Source organism: Poecilia mexicana, unplaced genomic scaffold (genome assembly GCF_051168715.1).
Source record: "Poecilia mexicana isolate PSO_F unplaced genomic scaffold, ASM5116871v1 scaffold_3, whole genome shotgun sequence".
Classification (NCBI taxonomy): domain Eukaryota; kingdom Metazoa; phylum Chordata; class Actinopteri; order Cyprinodontiformes; family Poeciliidae; genus Poecilia; species Poecilia mexicana.
The window spans coordinates 29,964,907-29,986,192 of record NW_028263372.1 but is presented as its reverse complement, the minus strand read 5'-3'; the positions used below and the strand labels follow the sequence as shown (position 1 = coordinate 29,986,192).

Genomic DNA, 21,286 nt, shown 5'->3' with positions numbered 1-21,286 from the left:
ATCAACGTTGAAAGGAGACAATTTGATACTTTTGTCCCCAGCTGCCTTCAGGTGGAATGCTTCACCTGTAAAGTATTAGCTGTCACTTTGTTCTCCTCCTCTTTATCCTGTGCTGCTTTGGAAAAAAAAAAAAAGTCCTGTTAGGAGAAAAATGACAGCATCTTCCCAAATCTTGTGTAAATGCTCAAAGCTTTATAAATAGTGGCAATTTATTGCGGTGTACAGTCGCACACAATACATTGCCTTGCAGAAGAATAAATATTGCTTGGACTTTTGCACATTCTTCCTACACTTGTACAACTGATATGTGTATTATTGGGATTTTATGTAATCAGCCCATACAAACTAGAGCAAAGTTACCAAGCGGCTGGAAAATTATACGGGATTTCTCTTTTTGTTTTTTCTCTAAAAAAAAAATCAGAAAGGCTTTTTTAAAAATGAAATATTTGTATATTTTTCAATCTTCCTCTGTCTGAGACTTCAAATCAAAAGTAATTAAGATGAAGTGACAAAATGTGGAAAATTATTAATACTTTTGCAAGGACAGTATGTAAGTAAATATACCTGTTTTGATCAATGGATTCTTTCTAATTCCACTGGTGATGTTGTTATAGCTCCTTTACCTCTGGCTGCCTTTGTTCTATCTTCCTAAAATGAATAAAAAGCTCTCTCTTTCGTCCTAAGTGTGGATTTGCATGCGTGTGTGTGTGCGTGTGTGTGTGTTAGTGGGTTGCTGCATGGGGAGAGGACTGGCGATATCAGAAAGTCCTTTCATCCATTTTAGATGAGATGCAGATGACTCAATTATGCTTGGCCCTGACATCAAGACCACTCGGCGGAGGAGCTGCTAACGTTGGAAAACGATCCATTTAATCCCACTGATATGAATGGCGGGGCAATAAGGGGTCTCGCAATGTTAAGAGAGGGAGACAGGTGTGAGTGGGGATGCTTCATCGGCAGTTTGGAGAAACAGGGCTCTGTGGACTGGAATGGTGTAAAAGTGAGAATTCACAATCAGAAACTTTCTTTTTGTTGCTTCTGTGCTTTATAGTTGGCTAAAGTACAACTAATTTCATTCTGAAATAAAGAACAAAAGCTGAACATTAGCTGACGTGTAACATTGACTTTGGTTTGGTTCCCTAAGGCAAGCCAGGTGATTTTTGTTGTCAGATCAAATAACCCAGCGGAGCAGGCCGTTCAGCATACAAAGAATCCCAACTTTCATGCTCCTGGGATCTGTTTCTACACTAGCCACAGTGTTGCAACTGCTACAAAGATCATCTTTTCAGACAAACTCCAGTGGTAGAAAATTCAACCAGCAGAGATCAATGAGTGTGGAATGAATATGGGGATTGAATGGGAGAAATGGGTCAGCCGTTCCAGACTGGTAATGAAAGAGGGTGAGATAAAGAGACTGAGGTCCTGCAGGACAGATGATATTGCGGCGGCTGGTTACCAGAGCCAGGGCCACAGCAAAGACCCACAAACATGCTCTACATTTGATCAGATTACTGTTTGATCTGAAAGGGCTTTCTCCCTGAAGACCTCCTCTCCACTTTGCAATAAGTGCACACACTCATCACGCCATAGCTTGTGTTCATCAGAGCTGCTTAGCTGCAAGGCTTCTGACTACATAAACATCACCAACATGACTTCGCCGTCAATTCCCTTTCACTCTAATGCTAAATGAACGGGGGGCGAGGAGGCATGTCAGTGGTGATCAGTTTTCTATCGGCCTATAGGCTGCGCTTCTTACATCCTGCAACTTCAATACTGTAAACGCAAAAATAGGTATGTTTCAACAGTGAGTATTTGAATGTTTTTAGAAAGCATTGGTTTTTAGAGCTACTGTAGCATTTCTGCAAAATAAATTCTTGAAACATAAAAAAAGACAATACTTATACTACTAATAAAAATAATAATGTTCAACAGAGAATTTCTCCAGCGTGGTGCAAAACGTTGTGTAATTTATTTTGTTTAAATGCATATTGCCAACATAAAATATTAATTATTCTCCATTTCAGTTAAGTAGAATAAGGTTAATGTTCTGGGATGGCCGGTTCGGACTGCCAGTGTTGCATGTGGATCCAAAGCAAACAATCACTTCAGGAAAATCCACTTTCAGACCATCATTCAAATACTGTTAATGTTTGCCAGATCACACCATCCATTTTAGATGAGATGCAGATGATTCAATTATGTTTGGCCCTAACAAAGCAAATAGTTTTTCATTTTACTGTTATTGCATGGCATCAAAGGAACGCATGGTCAACTTCAGTGTTTTGCACACTACCAAAAAAATCTAACATCTGGTTATCAGGTGGACTGGAAAAGTCCTTATATTGTATATAGTACCATATGCATTCTTACTGAATACTTCTTATTTCAAGGTTCTTTTGACAATAATAATTTTTTTAAAAAGTGCCAAGGTCTATGGCAAGAGTCGAGTCAAAAATAATAATCCAAATTCCTTTCAGAAATGGGTTCCTGTGTGATAAATTCCATGATCAATTAATTAATCCAACTTTATTTGTAGAGCACTTTTTGTACAGTAAGGTGTAACAAAGTGCTTTGCAGAATTCGGTAACACAAAGACAGACATTCAGCCACTTGACACGCAACAGAACGATCAAATCGAGTAGATAAAACAACTACCTTACAGGCAAAGCAATAAAAAAAATAACTGAACGCATGGATAACTTTGGAACAAAAGGCACATAATTATGGTTTATAAAAATTGTTTTTCTTCAGTTTTTAGTAGTTTAAATTTTATGGAGGTTAATAAATAGAAATCTAGCAAAGAAACAAAATAGACTTTTACGTATCTTGCATAAACAACCCAAACGTTTTACGAGTCGATCTAAATTGCACATGAATAGGAAAAGATTGCACCAGCCCCAGAAAGTGATTCAGATCTTTAACCTTTAGCTGGATTTACAGCAGTTATTTTATGTGCCTCAGTCTTCATGCTGATGTGAAACTTCTCCGCTCTGCCTCTTTTATGACCTTCAGTGTAATTAACAGTTGCAAAACATTAGGGCTTGTGTTGCTTCACATGTACTCAATCAAGTCAATGTTTTGTTGGTGCTGAGTGGTGTGTGTCTGCGTTGGTGACAAATGAGAGCAGGCCGTCCCACTGCTGACAGCCGCCCCAGAGCTGCGATGCTATCTTCAGCTCTTCTCCCTGCTTCTACAATTACTGCTGCTTCTGTGGCCCCGGGGCCACTGACACCAGCCAGGACTCCTTGGACACACAATGATCGCACACACAAATACATTACACATGCGGATCAGTTTACAAAAACTCAGGCATGCAAATTCTTTTAACAAGTGTCTTCATTTTGGCATATACAAAATACATTTTAGAGTGTGTAGCTCGTGCAATGATTGCTGCACAGAGCCAAGAAACAAACGCGTGGCCAGGGCTGCCTGATACATTATAGATCTGGAATAGTTCCTCGTTTAACCTTGACGGATTTTTATTAATCAAAATTTTATAATAAATCTAAGTTTTGCAGGTGGCGTCTAAATATTTATCACAGGTAAGTTAAAACACATTTCTTGATTTTATTTATCTAAACTGCATTCAGCCTTACCGCCACAGCCACACACTGGAACATTTGACTGGGATTTGACCCTAAACCGATACCTTTTCCTCACCACACACCTGGTTATTTTATCTCTCTCTGCCCCTATTGTCGGCCTAATTGAGTATGGCTCGGCTGGCTGGATGGCGGCTGACCCCGGTCAGAACAATGCATACCTGTGGCTCTCACCAGCGCCGTGTAATTGTCTCTTCAAGTGGGGCCCCTTTTTTTAGTTGCCCCCTAAGGGGGGAGAATGCTCCACACTCATCCATCACTCAGTCACTCAGCCACTACAGGAAGTAGTTAACACAAGCAACCTCTGGGACAGCAGCTGGTAAAGGGCGGGGCGGAGAGGTCTCGAAGTGCAATTGAGAATATTAGCCGTCATTTCTTTTACTGGGAGAGACGTCGTTCAATCCATCTGTCCACGAGTCAGTCGGAGGAAAGTTTTGGCTGACACAGCAGCTTTTCTCGGAGATAAAAGAATCAGCAGATTATCTGATAAAAATAAAGGAAAGGAAAAAAGCTCTAGTGCTCACTCAGGGGTATCAGGAGGTTTCTCCAAAAACAAAATATAGTACGGAAAAATGTTAAGGGATGCAATATTAAAGATACTGGCACTGTTTTAAGTTGTAGCCCATTAAATCAGCAGAACATATTCTCCAGTCATTGACTTGAAAAAGGCTTCAGATCCCTTTAACTTTTACAGGTTTGTTCCTGTTACAATAGACTAACACAAAGTACAGAGACTGTAACCTTTACTTTAACCAGGTATGTCTCAATGAGATTAAAAATCTATTTTTCATGAGAGAGCTGCACAAAAATGTTTGCAGCACACTGACAAATCAAAACAATATGAACCTCCATAAAAATACAGTATTGTATTCACATTTACTTGAGTACATTTTTGAGACATGTTCTTCCAAGATTAGTTTTTACTTATTTTGATTCAGCACATCTCTACAATTTCTACTTTTCCTAATCAACTCTAGTTCCTTGCTACAAAAAAACAAAACAAAACCAGATACAGAGGGGCACTTACAATTTATCCTAACGTAAGACTTCTTTGTTGCACACAAGCTACATTGTTCTAATGTTAGCTTTTATCGGCCAAGCCTGCACACATTTGTTAACTACTATACGTATTATTTTCAAAACATTTAGGTTAGGAAATATGATTGGAAACATGATTTTTTATGTCTGCACCTATTTTGTAATGAACAGTTTGTACCTGTGTGCTGTACTGGGTAGGAATACAACTTTCAAAAAATGAGGACTCAGGCGATTGGATAAAACACATTTCTTTTTTATTTACTGCCATTCCTACTGCTTCAGACATACAAGCTGAGGCGCTGGGAGCACAGAGTGATTCAAACAAGTCAACACCGCTGCTGATCTACAAACCAATCTCCCCAACAATAACAAACAACAAAAAGCGCTGAAAGAGAAGAAGTAAGAAGAACAGTGTTTGGCAACCATTAACATCTTGGAAAAAACCTTAGAAGTAAAAAAAGGGAGCGCATTTTGCATTTTTAATAGCAAACAGCATCTCTACTTCATCATGAATTAGATAGAGAGAGAAATAAAACTAGCTGAGCTGCTAAATCACTTTGAGGTCGGCCCTCTTCCTCAACCTGTTTTTGCAGCTTTTCTGAAAGTGGATTTTGTCAGAAGCTCCGGATCTTCCCCTCGCTCTCTCGGATGGCCCGCAGCATTACAGGGGAACGTGGTGCTCTACACGCTTTAAGAGTAATTAAAAGCGACTGAACAGCTGTAATTATGAGAAACGGCGGTTGTGTTCCGGGTCATTCTATCAGAGCTGCCTTTCATCAGAGCAGAGGAAGAAGGGGCTCTTCTGCAGCTCCCCGTTTCTTCGTCTTCAAGAACAAACAACTAGCAGGCGTCCTGCAGGGCTCACACACACTATCACATTCACACATTCGCGCCTTTATGTAGGCATGTGGGGGAGAGAGCGTGCACAAAAAAAAAAACAAAAAAACACACACACAAGTCAACAACCGATCACATGTATAGTCGCATTGGTAAATGTACACACGCGCACGCACGCATACACACACACAAAGTACATTCGCAAAGCAAAATGGCACAAGCACGCCACTGCACCACAAACACGACACGTTCTTCATGTTTTCCACCGGATGACATTCAGAACTTTCTTATCGTAGTCTCTCTTTGGTCTCTTCAGGCTCATTCCACTTCTGAACACAATAAAACGGGGTTACGCTATACACAAGTGAAGAATGCAATACCATGTGACCAAAGTGAGTTTTCTTACCAATCTATACTGTATCATATAACACTGTGAGACAAGCAGAAAGCATATATGGATGTACTGTACTGTGACTACCGAGGAGTCGATCCACTGATAAAAGCATGTTTGGATTACGTGAGATTAAGCAACAGAGTACACAGAAATAATAAATAGTTACACAATGTACGCTAACAGTGAAATGTAGGTTCCACGTATGTTTTGTTAGACCGTTGTGATACTAGTAGCTCAATGCTAAGCTCTGCGTTGTTAGCATGTTACTGAAGCACTACTCTGGATATAAAGGTGGTGGTCTGGTTTTTGCTCCCAGATAAATCCAAGTTGGAGCGACCGGAATGCCAGTATCGGCAGGGAAAGCGGTGGGTGAAAGAGAAGGGGAGGGTCTAGACGCCCCAATCACAAGGAATCCAACCATGATGGAATCACAATAAATGTAGCATCAGTGGTCAGTCTCCTCAAACTGAAGTGGGGACCATTCAGAGAAGCTGGTGGGTTGATTTCTTTCATCCTTAATTCCTTTATCTGTCCTTCACATCCTAATGGAACAGAAACAAAACAATAAATATGAAAACATGAAAAATACTCTTATTTTTTCTGGTATTTATTCATGTCAGAGGCTAAGCCTGAACATGGAATCACTGAATTTATTAAGCTCTCAATTATAGTGCAACAGTGGATGCACATTTTTTGCAAAACCATTGAATGAGCTCAATTTTGTGTGATCAAAGAAGATTTTGCAAATATTGCGTCACTAGGTTGTGCAAAGTTGATACGGAGCCATACCAAGAAAAAACGTAATTGAGTGAAACGTAATTCTAAAAATGTTTGTCTTATATTTGGGGTCAGGTACAAATACAAATATGCTGCACTTTTTCTGTTTTCATTTGAAAAAAACAGTTTTCAGAGCCATGCATCATTTGCCTCTATAATGGAATGCATTTTTTTTTTTTTTTTAAGTTTTGTGGTTGTAATGTAATTTGAAAACAAAGAGAAATAGACAAACATGAAATAGACATCAGGACGGTAGAGGACTTTTGAACTGGCTCCATTTACACAAAATGAACTCAACTTTTGAATCTTAAACATATTTTTGTTCACAATTTGAAGCAGTTATGTCTGCTGGATCAAGCTGTATGTGAAGTGACCAGGTCAAGTTAAACTTTTAGGGCTGTAGGAATCTCTGCAGCGTTGCTAAGACTAGTGCTTGATTTTTGTTTATTTAAATTGTCCTTTTGGGTCTTCATAATGACCATAAATGGCCATTTGTGTTGCTTGTGCCTTGAGCAAGCCTTTCAGCTGTTCCCACATCGTGTGCTCCACATGTACGTTTCAGTCTCCATGTCATGATTGACGGTTCACAAACTGCTCTAAAAATAATCACATCAGTTGCATGTCTGTGTGCACGTATTTATGTAAAACACTGAATAATAATAGCTGGTCCATTAACTTATAGAAAAGTGTTAAATAAACAGGCCAAGCACTTGAGTGAATGGATGCTGAATTGGTGTATTATTATAATCATACAGCAGCAGCCACATGTAATGCAAACCTAGTTTTGCTGTGTGAAAAGCCATGAAATAACTGTGTCTTTTATTGCTGTTGCATATATATTAGCCAAATGAAAAAAAAAAGAAAAATACAACCTTTAACTTAAGTTATTAATTTGGGACAAATACCATGTTAAAAAGTAATTGATTGGTACAATTACTGACACCCAGAATTATCCCTTAAAATGAATGTAACTGTAGAATTATTTAAATTTGTATTTAACTTCAAGTTAAGATTTTCTAGAAACATTTACATCATAATTTATGGCTCTATGTTTCCCTTTAGGTATGTATATTTATGACACAGATATCAGGTTCTTTCAGGTTCCTCTAGACTGTAGAAGAACCAATACTTAAAATACCAACATTTGAAGGGAGTAATGGAGGTTAAAAACATCCTCAAAATCTCAATGGGATACTCACCAACACTATTTTTCTTCTCTAGTTGTGGTCAGTTGGCAGAAAGACTAAGCACAAAAATCTGTTAGTGTTGGAGGAGGTGAAGACTGGAGGCTGCAGGTGTGTGAGAAGAACTGACTCGACCCGACTCCAGCTACAAATAAATGTTTTAGATTTTGTTCTACGTGGATCCCTTACCACTAAAAAAAGGGTTTTAAGATGAGATTGTTTTCCCAACTGAATAAATTGCACTCAAATGTTGGATTTCTTAATTTCTGTGTGAGATTAATGCTACTGCAATAAAAGATGACTTGGGCAATTTTGCCCATCATTAAAAAAAATTACTTATTCAGTGAGTGTATACATTTATTTTGGGCCCACCTCCACAGCAGTGACTCCACTCTGCTGATGATATCAGCCAGATCAAAGGGCAGAGGCATGCCGGGGTCATCCACACCCCAGAAGGGTCGGTCCACTGGGGCCTCCTCGGGGGGTAACGTCTGCGCCAGACTCGAGTGGCACCTGAGGCGAGAGGACACAGGAAACACACAAAGCCATTAACTCCTCCCTCCCATCAGAACTAATTGGAAGAAACACACATCAGGGCAACAGACTTGGAAGACTTTCTGCTGCTGCATTCAACAACAGTGAATTTGTTAAGAGTTGGAGATAAATGGAGGATGTTCTATCTCACTCGCAGCTTAGGAGTTTGTCTTTGTCTCTCTTGTATAAAAGAGACTGTAAGCATTTTAATTTCCTGCACTTGTCTTGAATGCTTGAACTGTTTTTGGCAACACTGACACACTTTCAAGCCAGAAAGGTCCCAGAACCAAACATAGCTGAGACAAATAGGAAAAGTGATGTCAGAACATATTTTCTCAAGCGATGAATGCCTGTGACAGCATAGAAGTGATGATAAGACATGATATCATACATCATGATTAATGCCCTGTTCATTTCACACTCACAAGAGCCCCACACAGCAGGATGCTTTCATAAGAACATCATTCTCTGTTGCTGCAGTGAGAAACCCAGCCTCTTTGTGTAACAGCATGATTGTTGTGTGATTAATAATTGGAGGTCATCTGTAATTTCCACAGTATGTTGAACCCCCGCAGACCTCGGCCACATCTTTTGTCAGACCTGTGTAAATATTTACTGCTGTGACTCTGTTGTGCTCTCTGCTGTCACTGTAAATCTGCCCTCCCTCTTCCTCCTGACAGACGAGAGTGACCCCTGACCTGGAGGTGCAACAGGGAGAGGCTGGATATGGCATTTTGTATGTTCCCTGTGTGTAGTGTGTGCTTCCCGAGCCACAAGGCCAGCTATATTCCCCACTCAGTCATTATGCCACCGTCTGTCATATCTCTTTACCCAATCCACAGACGCCCAACCACCAACACCACCGTGTGGCCACTGACTGAGCGGAGGGCATAAAGGAGACCAAGAGAAAGATATGGGGGTCGGTTATGGATGGGATGAGGGGATGTTAAAGTTGTTAGGGGACAGCCGGGGGCTGCCACAATTTGTTGTAATATATTTTCTCTAGAGCCACTTAATGTTCAACTGGCTCTCAGCCTAAGTGCTGCATTTTTGGTGTGGTTAGCCCTTTAAACGGCTGCTGCATTACGGTGGTGAGGAGCAGCATTAACATCCACTGTCCAATATATCTTTTGGCGTTCTGGATCAGGGCCTGATAATAGCATCTGTTAACATGCACTAAGTACCATTATGTAGCACATCACTTCATAAATAATACGATTAAGCGACCTTGGGGCTTTGCGACGAGCCGTGTGTTTAAATGTTCTCATCATTTATTTAGGGTGCGAATTAAAGGAAGCACCACTTCAGAGAGGGAAGATGAAGACATGGATGGCATACTGATCTCTGCAGTGTGTGAGCGCAAACTGGCCGAGACAGCAAACACACATACACACCGTGTGATTCTGCTGACATCGGCTTATGGACACCACAGGCCAGAGGAAGCCATGCTTTTGATTTGGTCTGATTAAGTATTCATGCAGCAGAGCTTTGAAAGAACAGCCTTTTTCTGCTGCCCTGAGTCATAATGAAAGGCTACATAGCGTGAAACCCCGACTGGCCACCTTCAACAGAGCTGCTGCATTTATTTGACAAGGGATCTTGCAACATTTGTACGCAAACAGAAGGCTCCTGGTTTACCAGAGATATAAAAGATATAGAGGCTGGAGGACTATCAAAGATAATATAGTGAAGGTAATTCAGCACACACTTTTACACAATCTACCACTGTTTCCCGAGTACCGTCCCCTGACTGCTAAAATGGAACCAAACAAAAAGTCAATACCGGGCGAGGTGCCTTAAGCTCTCCAGGGCTCTCACAAGATATTCTGTGTAAGCCACAGTGGCGTACAAACAAGGCCCTCCGAAAGACTTTCCCCTGGCAGAGCAGTCCACCTTAAAGTTAAGGTCAAAGACAAAGAGGCGTGCATGTGTGTGTTCAGTGGTGTTGGAAAGGAAGGGCTTTAAAGGAGGGAGAGAATGTGTTTGTGAGTCCAGGCTGTTCCAATGGATTAACCCCAGACAGATATGGGCCTAACTATCCCATCTGGCGCTCGGTCAAGAGAGATTGGCAATACAATCACTCATTTCAATTTGCCCTGAAACCTTATAGCCTGGCAGGCCCCTGCTCAAATGGTATGCTAATGCGAAAGGTATCTAGGACTCCATCGCCTCTATTCCACAGAGGCCTGTACCTCCGTGCAGCACAGTGCACTTGAACTGCGGCTGGGGCAGTAGCTCCACGGCCCTCACTGTAATAAGGGCCCGAGCCCCTTTGCGCTCAAACTAACCACTTTAGCTAAAGTGAGTGTTAATTATGGACAGGCAAAGCAGTCAATAAAAGGTTAATGTAAAAGTCAAAGGATAAATTCCTTTAAGCATTGCATCATTCCACCATCTCTGCGACCAACACACTGCTCACAGGTCTCCTAATCAATACGTTTTACTGTAATGCGCTCCCTATCGATTTCCTCCCCCTGCACTCCATGGTCCGAGCTCCATCACTTGGTTGAATAAAGGAAGGAGAGGAGAAAAGGGGGGAGAGAAAAGTGAGTAAATAAAATGATTAACCTCAGTTTCACTTTGTTTCGCTCTCTGAGTCCATCTGAAAGGCTTGTCAGAAGAGTGAAGGGTGGTCCAATATCATCACTGCCATCAGATCACCCACCGTCCTGACCAGCCCAATCATCAGCATCATCAGTACTTTCAATCTCTGGTTGGTGTGTAATTGTGTAGGAGTACACTCAAGCAGGGTCATACATTAAAAGGTTCTACGCTCTTAACAGGGTAGAAATCCGCCTAATAGACAACATCAGTGCTTCCGACTCCAGCAATTACACTGATAAATGCACAATTGTGTCAGGCAAAGTGAAAAACAACCAAGAGAATGTAGATAGGAGACAACGCTTATTGCATTATTGCTACAGAAGGTTTTTTGTAATCACAAGGGACTATAGTGCGTGGGCTTCCTGACTCAGGACATCATCATACAAAATGCCAAAATGAAGTGTTGCTTTTTACAAAAGTCAAAGAAAGAAAAAGGTAAGAGGAGGGGAAAAAGTTAGAGCAGCACTTGTTGTCCCAGGAGGAGGAGGAAATGCACCTGGCTGCAGTGTGGGGTATACTAAACAACCAGGCAATACATGGTCCTGCTTTATGTGATAAATTACACATAAAGCATTTAAACATAATTTAGAAACATTTTTCAGTATCTGTGTTTTGGCCTCAGTTAATTCCTCTCTCACTTTGCTATTTAAGTTCCGACATTGTTTGATTTACAAATTAAGCGTCGCACTCCCTTATTTGTTTCAGTACTGGTAACAAGTAAACATTGCTATTGTCTGCAAGAAAGAAAGCTGACTGATTGGAAAGTCACTGGGTGGAAACTGCAGGAGTGTGGTTGATGAGGTCATTTTTTTCATTTGAAACTACAGCTGGAATGCATTTGAATTTAATTAAACTTCTACTGAACTCAGTAGCCATTCACTCTACATGTTCAATTAAATTTTCCACAAGTGTTTATCTGTTAAAAAAAAAAGTAACAATAATGAAAAAAAAAGCTTAGGCTTACACCAACTTTGACAATTTATCAACTTAAATTTAAGTAAAATCAAATTATTCTTTTTAAACATACATCACTGAAAAAAAATATATAAGTGAATGAGTTTATGATTCTTGACACATTCGCCCGAGTTGTCTAACTCTCTATTCCTGACTATAAATTAATGTTATGGAGCCCTGAGTCTTATCCATTGAACACAGCAGCCCCTACATGACTCTGCAATGATTCAGTGCGTATGGAAAATGATGGTAAAATGTGTTGAAAACTTTAACTTTTTTTATATAAATATAAAAAATATATATATATTAGCTTTTGTAACAACAACAAATAAGTATTACTTTTTGTGGTTTGAATAAAAACTATTGTTACACACCTTATCTAAGAGTTTTGTGTGGTTTTCAAGAAACATTTTCAGGATTATGTTACTGTGAGAATCTCACACCTACCTTTGCCTAACTTCAACGAAAGTATGTTTTATGAAGATCAGAACAGATAAAGAAAAAAGAAATATTAGACTTTAAATGTGTAACTATAGCTACCCCAGTGGTGTATTTTGTACACAGTACATTAAAGGACACCAGCGGAGAGCAATATCAACACAGAACAAAGAACCATTTCAAAAGTATGTGTCCTTCCCTGCCTATGAACTTAACCACCCCAAAAGATAAAACTTGTACAAAAGTATACTGAACATCAATCAATCAGCCTTGCCACTTTTTCATCTGTATTACATGCCTGTGCTGATCAAGGGAAGTGAAATACCTTAGATCACCTGCTTCCTCATGCTCTGCCTGTTTCATCTGACTCGCAAGAAATTTTGCGCAGGTGTGAACTTTTATGGTTTTGGCAGCCTGAGTGCCTGAGAGCTGAGAATGCAATCAAACAAGTCATGAAAAAACAGGCATGTGTCTCATAAATCAGCGTGTCCCTGAAGCTAGGGCATGCAATCACACTCCAAGGGAAAATGAGAATGAAAGAAGTATATTATCTATGTACTTTTAGTATGCATGCAACGTTGTGTACAAAATTAGTGATTTAGCACATCTGCCTCTTATTTTAGACAGTTACAGTTTTAATGGGTGAAAGACAGACAGGTTGATTGCTTCTAATCCAGGTACTAATCTTGGTATTGTGCAGAGAGCAGAACCCATGTACTTTTAAGGTTTGAATTTCAGCCTATGCCACCCGAACTCAAAAAGTCACTTTGAACCCCGGTTTTTGTCATTATTGGAGACATTAGATTGACACACAAACCTTTAAATTTAAATTTGATAATTTATTACCATAATTATAGCTTCAAATGTGAAGTAGTGGAGAATATGAACCAGCCAGCAGAAACTGAAGCGTGAGCAGGGCCAGCTTTTAACAGTTTCCTTAAGATCAAGCAAATGCTATTGTGTCTGCAGACGGCTGCTGACTGTACATTTTGTGTGTGAGGTGGGCAAGTACCAGGGAGGGAGGGGGGCATGATCAAATGCGTGACATATGTTCCTTTCTTTTTGAGTCCCTCTAAGGAGCCTTGGCTAATAAAACCAACATCTGATGCACTCTTTTTTTCCCCTTTAATTAATGGTTGCGGTAACCGCAAAAAGGGGCATTAGTAAGAGGGCTTGTTTAAAACCCCCACCACTCCACCCACGTGCCACTTACGACTGCACTGCTGCTGGGAACAATGATTCTGTCGGAGTGTATGGGTACCTGTGGGTGGGGTAGCCTCTTTCTCAGTCTCTGTGAGGTCTCCCCGTTGCCAGCTGCAGTCTATATTGCTCATTAAACCACATGAAACAAATAAGATTCGTTATTGGCATCTTAAGCTAGCTTCAAACCCAGGACTGCGGGTAACAAGGGAGTCTACGGCAAAATCATAGAAGTTTTGTTATACCTTCACAGTCCTCGCCTGTTTTACACCGAGTGTGTTTGATGTGGCCTGGCTCTCTGCCCTGTCTGGAGCTGGATGAACCAGATGTAATAGAAAAAAAAACACACACACACACAAAAGCCAGGTAGACACTAAAGTCAGCCTTCATAATTGAAGCCAATAAAACACTTGCAGCCTGGAAGTGCAAAGGAGGGGAGCTCCTAAACTGCTGCTACTGCTCTCAAAAACCAGGTGGACGTCTATTAGGTGCTTAACAGCGTAACAAATTACCAAACACCCTGGCCTGCTCTTTCTCCTCCTGAGGGTACTGGATGGAATGTGGCCTAATGTCAACACAGGCGCAAAATTTATGAGAGGACAACTATTGTTCAAATGCAATCAGGTTCTAATAAAAAAAGAAGGCAGAAAAAGGACAAATAGATAGGGCCCACCTGGCAGTTTACTTTTTCAGCAAGGGGAGGAGAGACAGATCAACCCCTAAGGCTGAAAGAGAGACAGTTTGAGTGTGTGTGCTCAAGGTTGACTCGGTAAGAATGAGAATGATTGTTACTTTTGGCCTTCCAGCCACCTGTATCTGGCTGAAGAGTTATTCAAGTAGGACACACAGCTTAAAGAAGGAAAAAGAAATCAAAGACAATTTAAAACAAAGTTTAACGTAGTATACCTGTACAGCAATGGGGCGCCTGGCTCTACTCAGTATGCGAACGTGACACAAAATACCACAATGAGACATTTGTATGTAAACAGACAAAACTAATTAAACTCTGTTCCGACCAGACACTGAGGTTTTTCCGAATGACGTTCATTTATAAAACCCCTGGGGAGAAAGTGGAGCAATAGGAAGACTTGATGGTAAGGGTAAAAAGGGTTACAATCCTGAGAGTGATTAAGCTTTTCCCAGCTTAGAATTACACAGGCTGCAAATCTTATGTTGGCGAAGAGGCTTCATCAAGAGCATGGTGAATGTGGCAATGGGAGCACTAACTCTTATTTTTTATGCTGATTGATTGCCTTTGCTGTGAAAAGTTATTGTGGGAGTGATATTGTAAAATAATAATTGTTTTTATATTTTATTCTTCCCCTTCCCTTGTTGCTCAGATCCTCTAGGCCTTGTGGGCATCATCTGAACAGTGCAATAACGCTGGTGATGGATGTGGTGTGCTGCTATAGCAACCCAGCCCAGCTACTGGACAATACCTGACCGCAGTCACATGATAAGGTCAATCTAACAACGGCACAATTCCCACCTGTCTTCAAGCGACAATAGAGGGGTCGAGCTAACTCAACTAATTATAGTGTATTGTATCTTAAATGGACAAGATACAAGTCATCCTTGTAGCTGCGGGGTATGTGGTGTTAAGTTCTTAAGCCTTTATGTAAAGCAAACTGTGAGACAGAAGCTTTAAACTGTTGCAAAACAGGTATCAGGTTTCAGAAATGTGTGTATTAAACTGCTTTACAAGAAAGACAGAGTGACATACAGCAAAGGTTCTGTTTTTCTTTAAACAAAGCATGGGAACAAACAGCACAGTGTTCAATAGCAGGAAACAACTTTGAATCAACACGACATTTTATTTGAACAGCATACAAGTAGTCACTTCATTGCTGACACTCCTTGAGATCATATCAAAGGCTTCGTCAATATACAACGTTAAATCCTTCTTGATGAGGCAGTCTTAAATTATGGAGCTCATTTGTTGGATGGGTGTAGGCGGAAGTCTAATATGGCCATCCAAAAATCTCTTGGTAATAAAGCAAAAATGAACATAGCCATTTAAAAGTTATTGTTAAATGATCAGGTAAATATTGCCATCCGAGCAGGCACAACTTTAATTATTTTAGGTGCAGCATCGGTGATTCATTTAAAGCTCTTTGAGTCTTCGTCTTTTCAACAAACAAAGGAGTGGTGCTGTTCGAGAAAATGTTTGCATGCTTGCATCTGCAAGAAGTCAATAATAAAACTACCTTTACTTTTTCTGTTTAATCTGCAAGACAAAATCCTACTGATGCTTTACTTCCTCAGAAAAGCAACAATAGACAAAGTCCCAAATTCACTCAAGCATAGCACAGTATGTGTGTGCATTCATGCATGAATTGTGCGTTCGTGCCAGACTAGGGCTTTCTGCCAGGTGTTTGAACTTCTGCATCACCAGGTACTCCTGCTGCGAGAACACACGTTTTTTTCACCCTATTAAGTAAATAGTGTAATCAAAGGGGCCTCTGCATTAAAAAAACGAAAGAAAAAAAACGTGAACACCCAGCAATTTGTTTAGAAGAGCAGTCAGGTTAGGCCCTAAGGCACTGCACCAAACACCATTCAAAAGGCTAATGAAGTGAGTCATGGAATGAATACCTGGCTATTCAGTTGACTTGGTGTGTGGTTTTAAGGCTACTTTAAATGTAATAATTCACATTAGATAGTGGATCCAAACAGTAGACCTACCAGGTAGGGAAGTGGAGAAACAAAAATAACTTTTGTCAAGCTAAAAAAAAAAAAAAAAAAAAACTGAAACGGAACAGAAGTAAACAGCCAAGAAAGTAGATTACCGAGTCAAATGAAGCAGAAACAAACCACACAACACGTCATGCAGAATACAGCACAGCTCCCAATGCCAGTGCTGCAAGGTATTATGCAATACAATGAGTTTTCTGAGACAAGGCAATACATGATGCCTTGTATTGAGAACAAGACAAGACTTTTAATTATTTTAAATATTATAAATACCTACATCAATGTAAGTATTTAACGTAAAAACATAAAGTAAGTCTGACAAACTTAATTCAATTACATGTAACAAGCTAACACAGAGCTACATTCTCTTTTTTTCCCAGTATAGTGAAGTCTAAAGTCTTTCTCCCCAAGTCTTTGTCACATCTCAACTCTCTAATGGCTGACATGAATATTTTTTCACCAACTGCCAAATCTAGTCTGCCTATAAAACTAACATCAAGTTCTCTTTATTTTGTCCCTAGAGCCAGTTTCCCATTTTTAAAGAAATATTTTAACATTTAAATCAACATAATAAATACAGTAACAAGCTCTTTAAATCCTTTAGAAAATTATGACATTTAAACATTCTGAAAAAAATCTACCTCTAGCACAATATTTATTTAATGCCAAGGTTTCAAAAGAATGCAATCAACAGGCCAGCTTGAGAAGCCTGCTTTTAGTCAACTCTGTCAACACATGGAAAGTCAAGAACAAATGCCTCTATTGCTTCAAAAGAGTCAAACAGATAAAACATTCACGTCTATTTCCCAGGACTCTGACTAATACATTACATTAACTTTAACGGACAATATCATGTGCTGACAGCAACAACATACTGGTTCTCAGGACATCCAAAGTGTGATTTTCTATCTCAACGTCTCACGCAATGAGATCTAGTTGCACCCCTGCATTCGGGGAAAGAACATCAGTTTACAAAAAAATTGCCTATGAAAAATATGATGTAAAAATAAAATAAAGCCAGATAGTTAAGAGTCAAAAGCAACATTTAAAAAAAACAATGCAGCATAGGCAGCACAACAATTAAAAGTACAATAAAAGAAAATCAAAATTACTATGAATTCACATTTAATATGTGAAATGTATTTGTGGGGCAAAAATATAAGCTCTTTCTAGTGACTAGGTTTTGACTGCAATCTTTCTGCTATGGATTCTAACGTGATATGATGCCACAAAAAACATCAAACAAAATCAACTCACTATACCTGAAAATCACATTTCACCACCCTTTATTATGAAAATACTGATGTGAGAAAGCTGATACTTCTTGGTGTGTCAAAAAAAACAAAACAAAAGCCAAAGTTGGTTAGAGGCTTAGTCTGTTTGCCACAAAGACAACAAGACGACAAAAGCCAAAAGAAGCGCTCAGCGTAATGAAAAGAGAGGATTACAAGTCAAGTGGTAACAGATCAACTCTTTATTAGTTTCCTGTCTCAACGATTTTCCCTCTCCATAAACATCCCCACTCTGCCCTACCTATCCCAGCGAGGATGGTTCTTGTTAAATTCTCTGGCGTTCCAACTGATCCAGGGTCAGCTGTGGGGAGTAAGAGAGGGATAACCTCTTTCTGAGCCCCACATAAAACCCAGATGGCTGTGTGGAAGCTCTGATCCAAAAACTAGCTTACAACTCAATCACTGTGGTTGCATCTCCAAGTCCACAGTTTAACCCCCTCTGATGTCAGCCAAGGTCACAGATGCACGCTCGAGAGGCGAAAAGAGCCAGGAGTGAAGTGCTGCCAGAGCCGAAGGAATTAGATCCGGGCTGAGTGGCCCTCATCTGGCTAAGCCCAGTAAGCAGCAAGACTAACAGGCTGAGGCACGGTGGTTTGGGTTCACACACAAACACACACCATTGCGTTGAAACTTGGGTGCAAACGGACACACACACAAATAGAAATATGGCGGCAAACACACATTGACACACACATACTAACGGAAGGACTCCGAGGGCTACAGATGGCATGCCCTGGGCCTGGTAACAGGGGCTCTGACTGAGCTAGTTTTAGATCCAGAGTGGAAGCTGCCACAACACACGAGGCTCAGGGGTTCAGGGGGAAGACAAAGAACAGCGGAAGGAGTGCGTGAGGCAATGAGAAGAGGAGGTGGAGTCTGACTTCACTACCCTCACAAGGGATTCAACATTTTTAGTACAACATCAACATGTCACTGCCCATTTGTCCCCTTGCCCTGCTGTGCATGTGCTCCTACCTGTGCATCTTCACCTAAAGCCTACTCCCATACACACACTTCATGAAAACACACTTGCACAGTGGGAGCCAGCGGCCAATTCAGCCATAATTCCGCTTGACTTCCGCTGCCTGACTGGCAGGAGACGGGGAGGGTGAGGACAACAAGCTGTGAATACGGGAAGAGACAGAAAATCATTGAGAACCTTGCCTTTATGAATCTTTGATGAGAGTGAGTGGGGGCTGGCGGGGACTCTGCCTCTGGTTAAATCAGAGCATAGTGTGTGTAGTATGTATATGACTGCCAACAGAGGTTGAGATGAACAGGGCCTGGACCAGGCCCAGACAACTGCAAACCCCGCAGTCTGGAACATTTGTTCCTGCAATTAGTCTCTGTCCTCCTTGTTCATGTTGGAGGTGAATGGCACTGGTAGTTACCAAAACTACTTTGTGTGCAAGTTAGGGGTATCTTATATTGTTAGTTTTGTAGCTGTCAGTTATTCCAAAGAGTAACTCTTTTATAATAAAAAACTATGTTTAGATGGAAGAATTATTTTGGTATAGCAGGACAGATTACTCATTATGTGGGACCTATGAACTTGAAGCAAGATGATGGTAACACTTTTAAATTCAATTCAATTCAATTTATGTATAGCACTATTTCCCAACAAATGTCTTCTCAATGTACTTCAAAATCATCCAATTCTTATACAAATTAATTTGTCTATGGAGACAACATTAGCGCATGTTGCAAGTTTTTCTAATATTATGTAGCCCTGAATTGCACAACAAAATCTGAAGAATAAAACTGCCTTCACTATAGAGGATAAATAAAATTGTTAAAAAATAACATTTAAATCTCGTCATCTGATGTGACATTGTTTTCTAGGTTACTAATTAAAAAACAAATCAGTTAGCAATTACTAAATCTTAATCTATCTACTGTGAAGTTATTGCACAACAGTGTCACAGGTAAATGTAATTATATCCTCAGAATCACACAGCAGAAATCTTTGACAAGGCATCACTTTTATGTCTGACACTTTTGGTAACAGCCTCTATTTTCTCACTTAAAAACAGAACCATTCTGACACACAATAACAGGTTTGGCTCACTGCCATGAAAAACGACACAGAACTTGAAACAAGGGGAATAACTAAGAACAGATTAAAATGATAAATCATGTCACAATGTCTTGTAAGGATAAACCAGTCTGCAACTCTATGCGTGGGAAGTTATATTGCACCCAAAACCCTTGTGGCGTTCCCGTCATGCCTTTGTTTGTTTTTACCTTCACACCTGTTCTGACTTCGGACACATGAAAAAGCCAAGGATGACTCAGAGGAGGTTGTTTTTAATTAAAAATACAAGACGGGTTACAACAACGCTCCCTCTCATCTCAGAAACAGCTTTTTAATTGATGTCAAGCAGGTGCCAATTTTCTTCTCAACATGAGTTAGGTTATGTTACGAAACAAGCAGAGCAGCATAGTAGCTTTATCTCATCTGCCACCTGTGACAGCTCCGAATTCAGAGTCCTCCAGGAAGCTCGGCTCATGTTAATGTGTCACCAACGGAGCCTTTTGAAGACACGGATCATCCGTCTGTCAGCTAGCACTGACGTAGTGCTGACTGACTTCCGATCACACGAAGGCTGGCAGTCAAATGAACTGTCTTAAGCTGATCAAGAGTTGCCTCGGCTTCCATCTGCATCTGACAAGTTCAAACTTTATATTTCACTGCAAATGTTGATTTTATAAATAAAAAAATAAATACAGAAACAATTTTAACTGATATTTAGAATAACAGGATTTAGGCTGGAATTACCACAGAATTCTACTTTCTGGTACCCGTGCATGAAAGTGAATGGTGGACAAGCAAAGTGTCTTTTCTCGTCCACTGGAGCCTCCATTTCTATTCATTCACAGCTTCCTAAAGCATTAGTTGAATCAAATAAAAAAGTATGTCAGATTGGTTTATAGGGTCGAAAGGAATGTCTAACAGTGCCCCCTAATGGTTCATCCCTACTTTGTGTTAATGGCAGTATGGCATGCCAAAGGAATGTCACCTGACATCAAAGTAAACCAATGTCCAGTGTGTGTTTATAGGAAAGAAGAGGTGAAAAGAGCAGTACTTAGCAGAAAAGCTAACTTGTGGGTTTTATCTACTGGACAAATCAATAGCAGCGCCTAAAAGCAGAGCAGAGTGTGCTGGAAGGGAGCTAGAGGGGCTACCCCTGGCCTGCTGCCCCCCAGGCCCCTCCTGGGGGGGTACCTGTCTGTCTCTTCAACCTCGATTAATTCTGCTTCACTGCTCCCATCCTGCAGCTACTTGCTCACACAATAAGAAATACATGCAACAAGCCTAGATGTGCTTTGAAACCTGCATCCAGGGACATCTTGTGCCATCTTTACAATGAGGTGCAACAAGGAATCAATGCTGTCTTAAATATTACAGTTAAAGTGCAAGTTTGTATGAGCTGAATAAGAGTATATTCCAGCAAGTTTTGACAGCTACTTATGCACATGCAGTAAGACAGGTGCAAAGATTGTTTTCCAGGGCTCTGTGGAGGAGCTGCAGAGATCCACAGCTCAGGTAGAGCAATCTGCTGACAGGGCAACATTGGCAAGGCCAAATTAAGTCTTGTTTGTACATTGCCATAAGTCCTGCAGGGCAACATGTGGGAGAAGGTGTTCTGGTCAGATGAAACAAAAATCACATTTTTGGCCAATTTGCAAAGTACTATGTGGCGTCAACCAATACCACTGCACAGAGTCTATAGAAAG

General features: G+C 40.4%; 1 protein-coding gene across 1 annotated transcript in view; it reads right to left on the bottom strand.

The window, feature by feature from the left end:
* Positions 1–4,872: 4,872 nt before the first annotated feature.
* Positions 4,873–21,286, bottom strand: part of fto (FTO alpha-ketoglutarate dependent dioxygenase) — a 138,203-nt gene continuing 121,789 nt past the window's right edge. Inside the window, exons 9-10 of the mRNA XM_014985250.2 lie at positions 8,205–8,345; positions 4,873–6,413 (exon numbers count right to left, since the gene is read on the bottom strand). Coding sequence (XP_014840736.2) covers positions 6,407–6,413; positions 8,205–8,345 — 148 coding nt within the window. The 3' untranslated portion in view covers positions 4,873–6,406. The remainder of the gene's footprint in view (positions 6,414–8,204; positions 8,346–21,286) is intronic.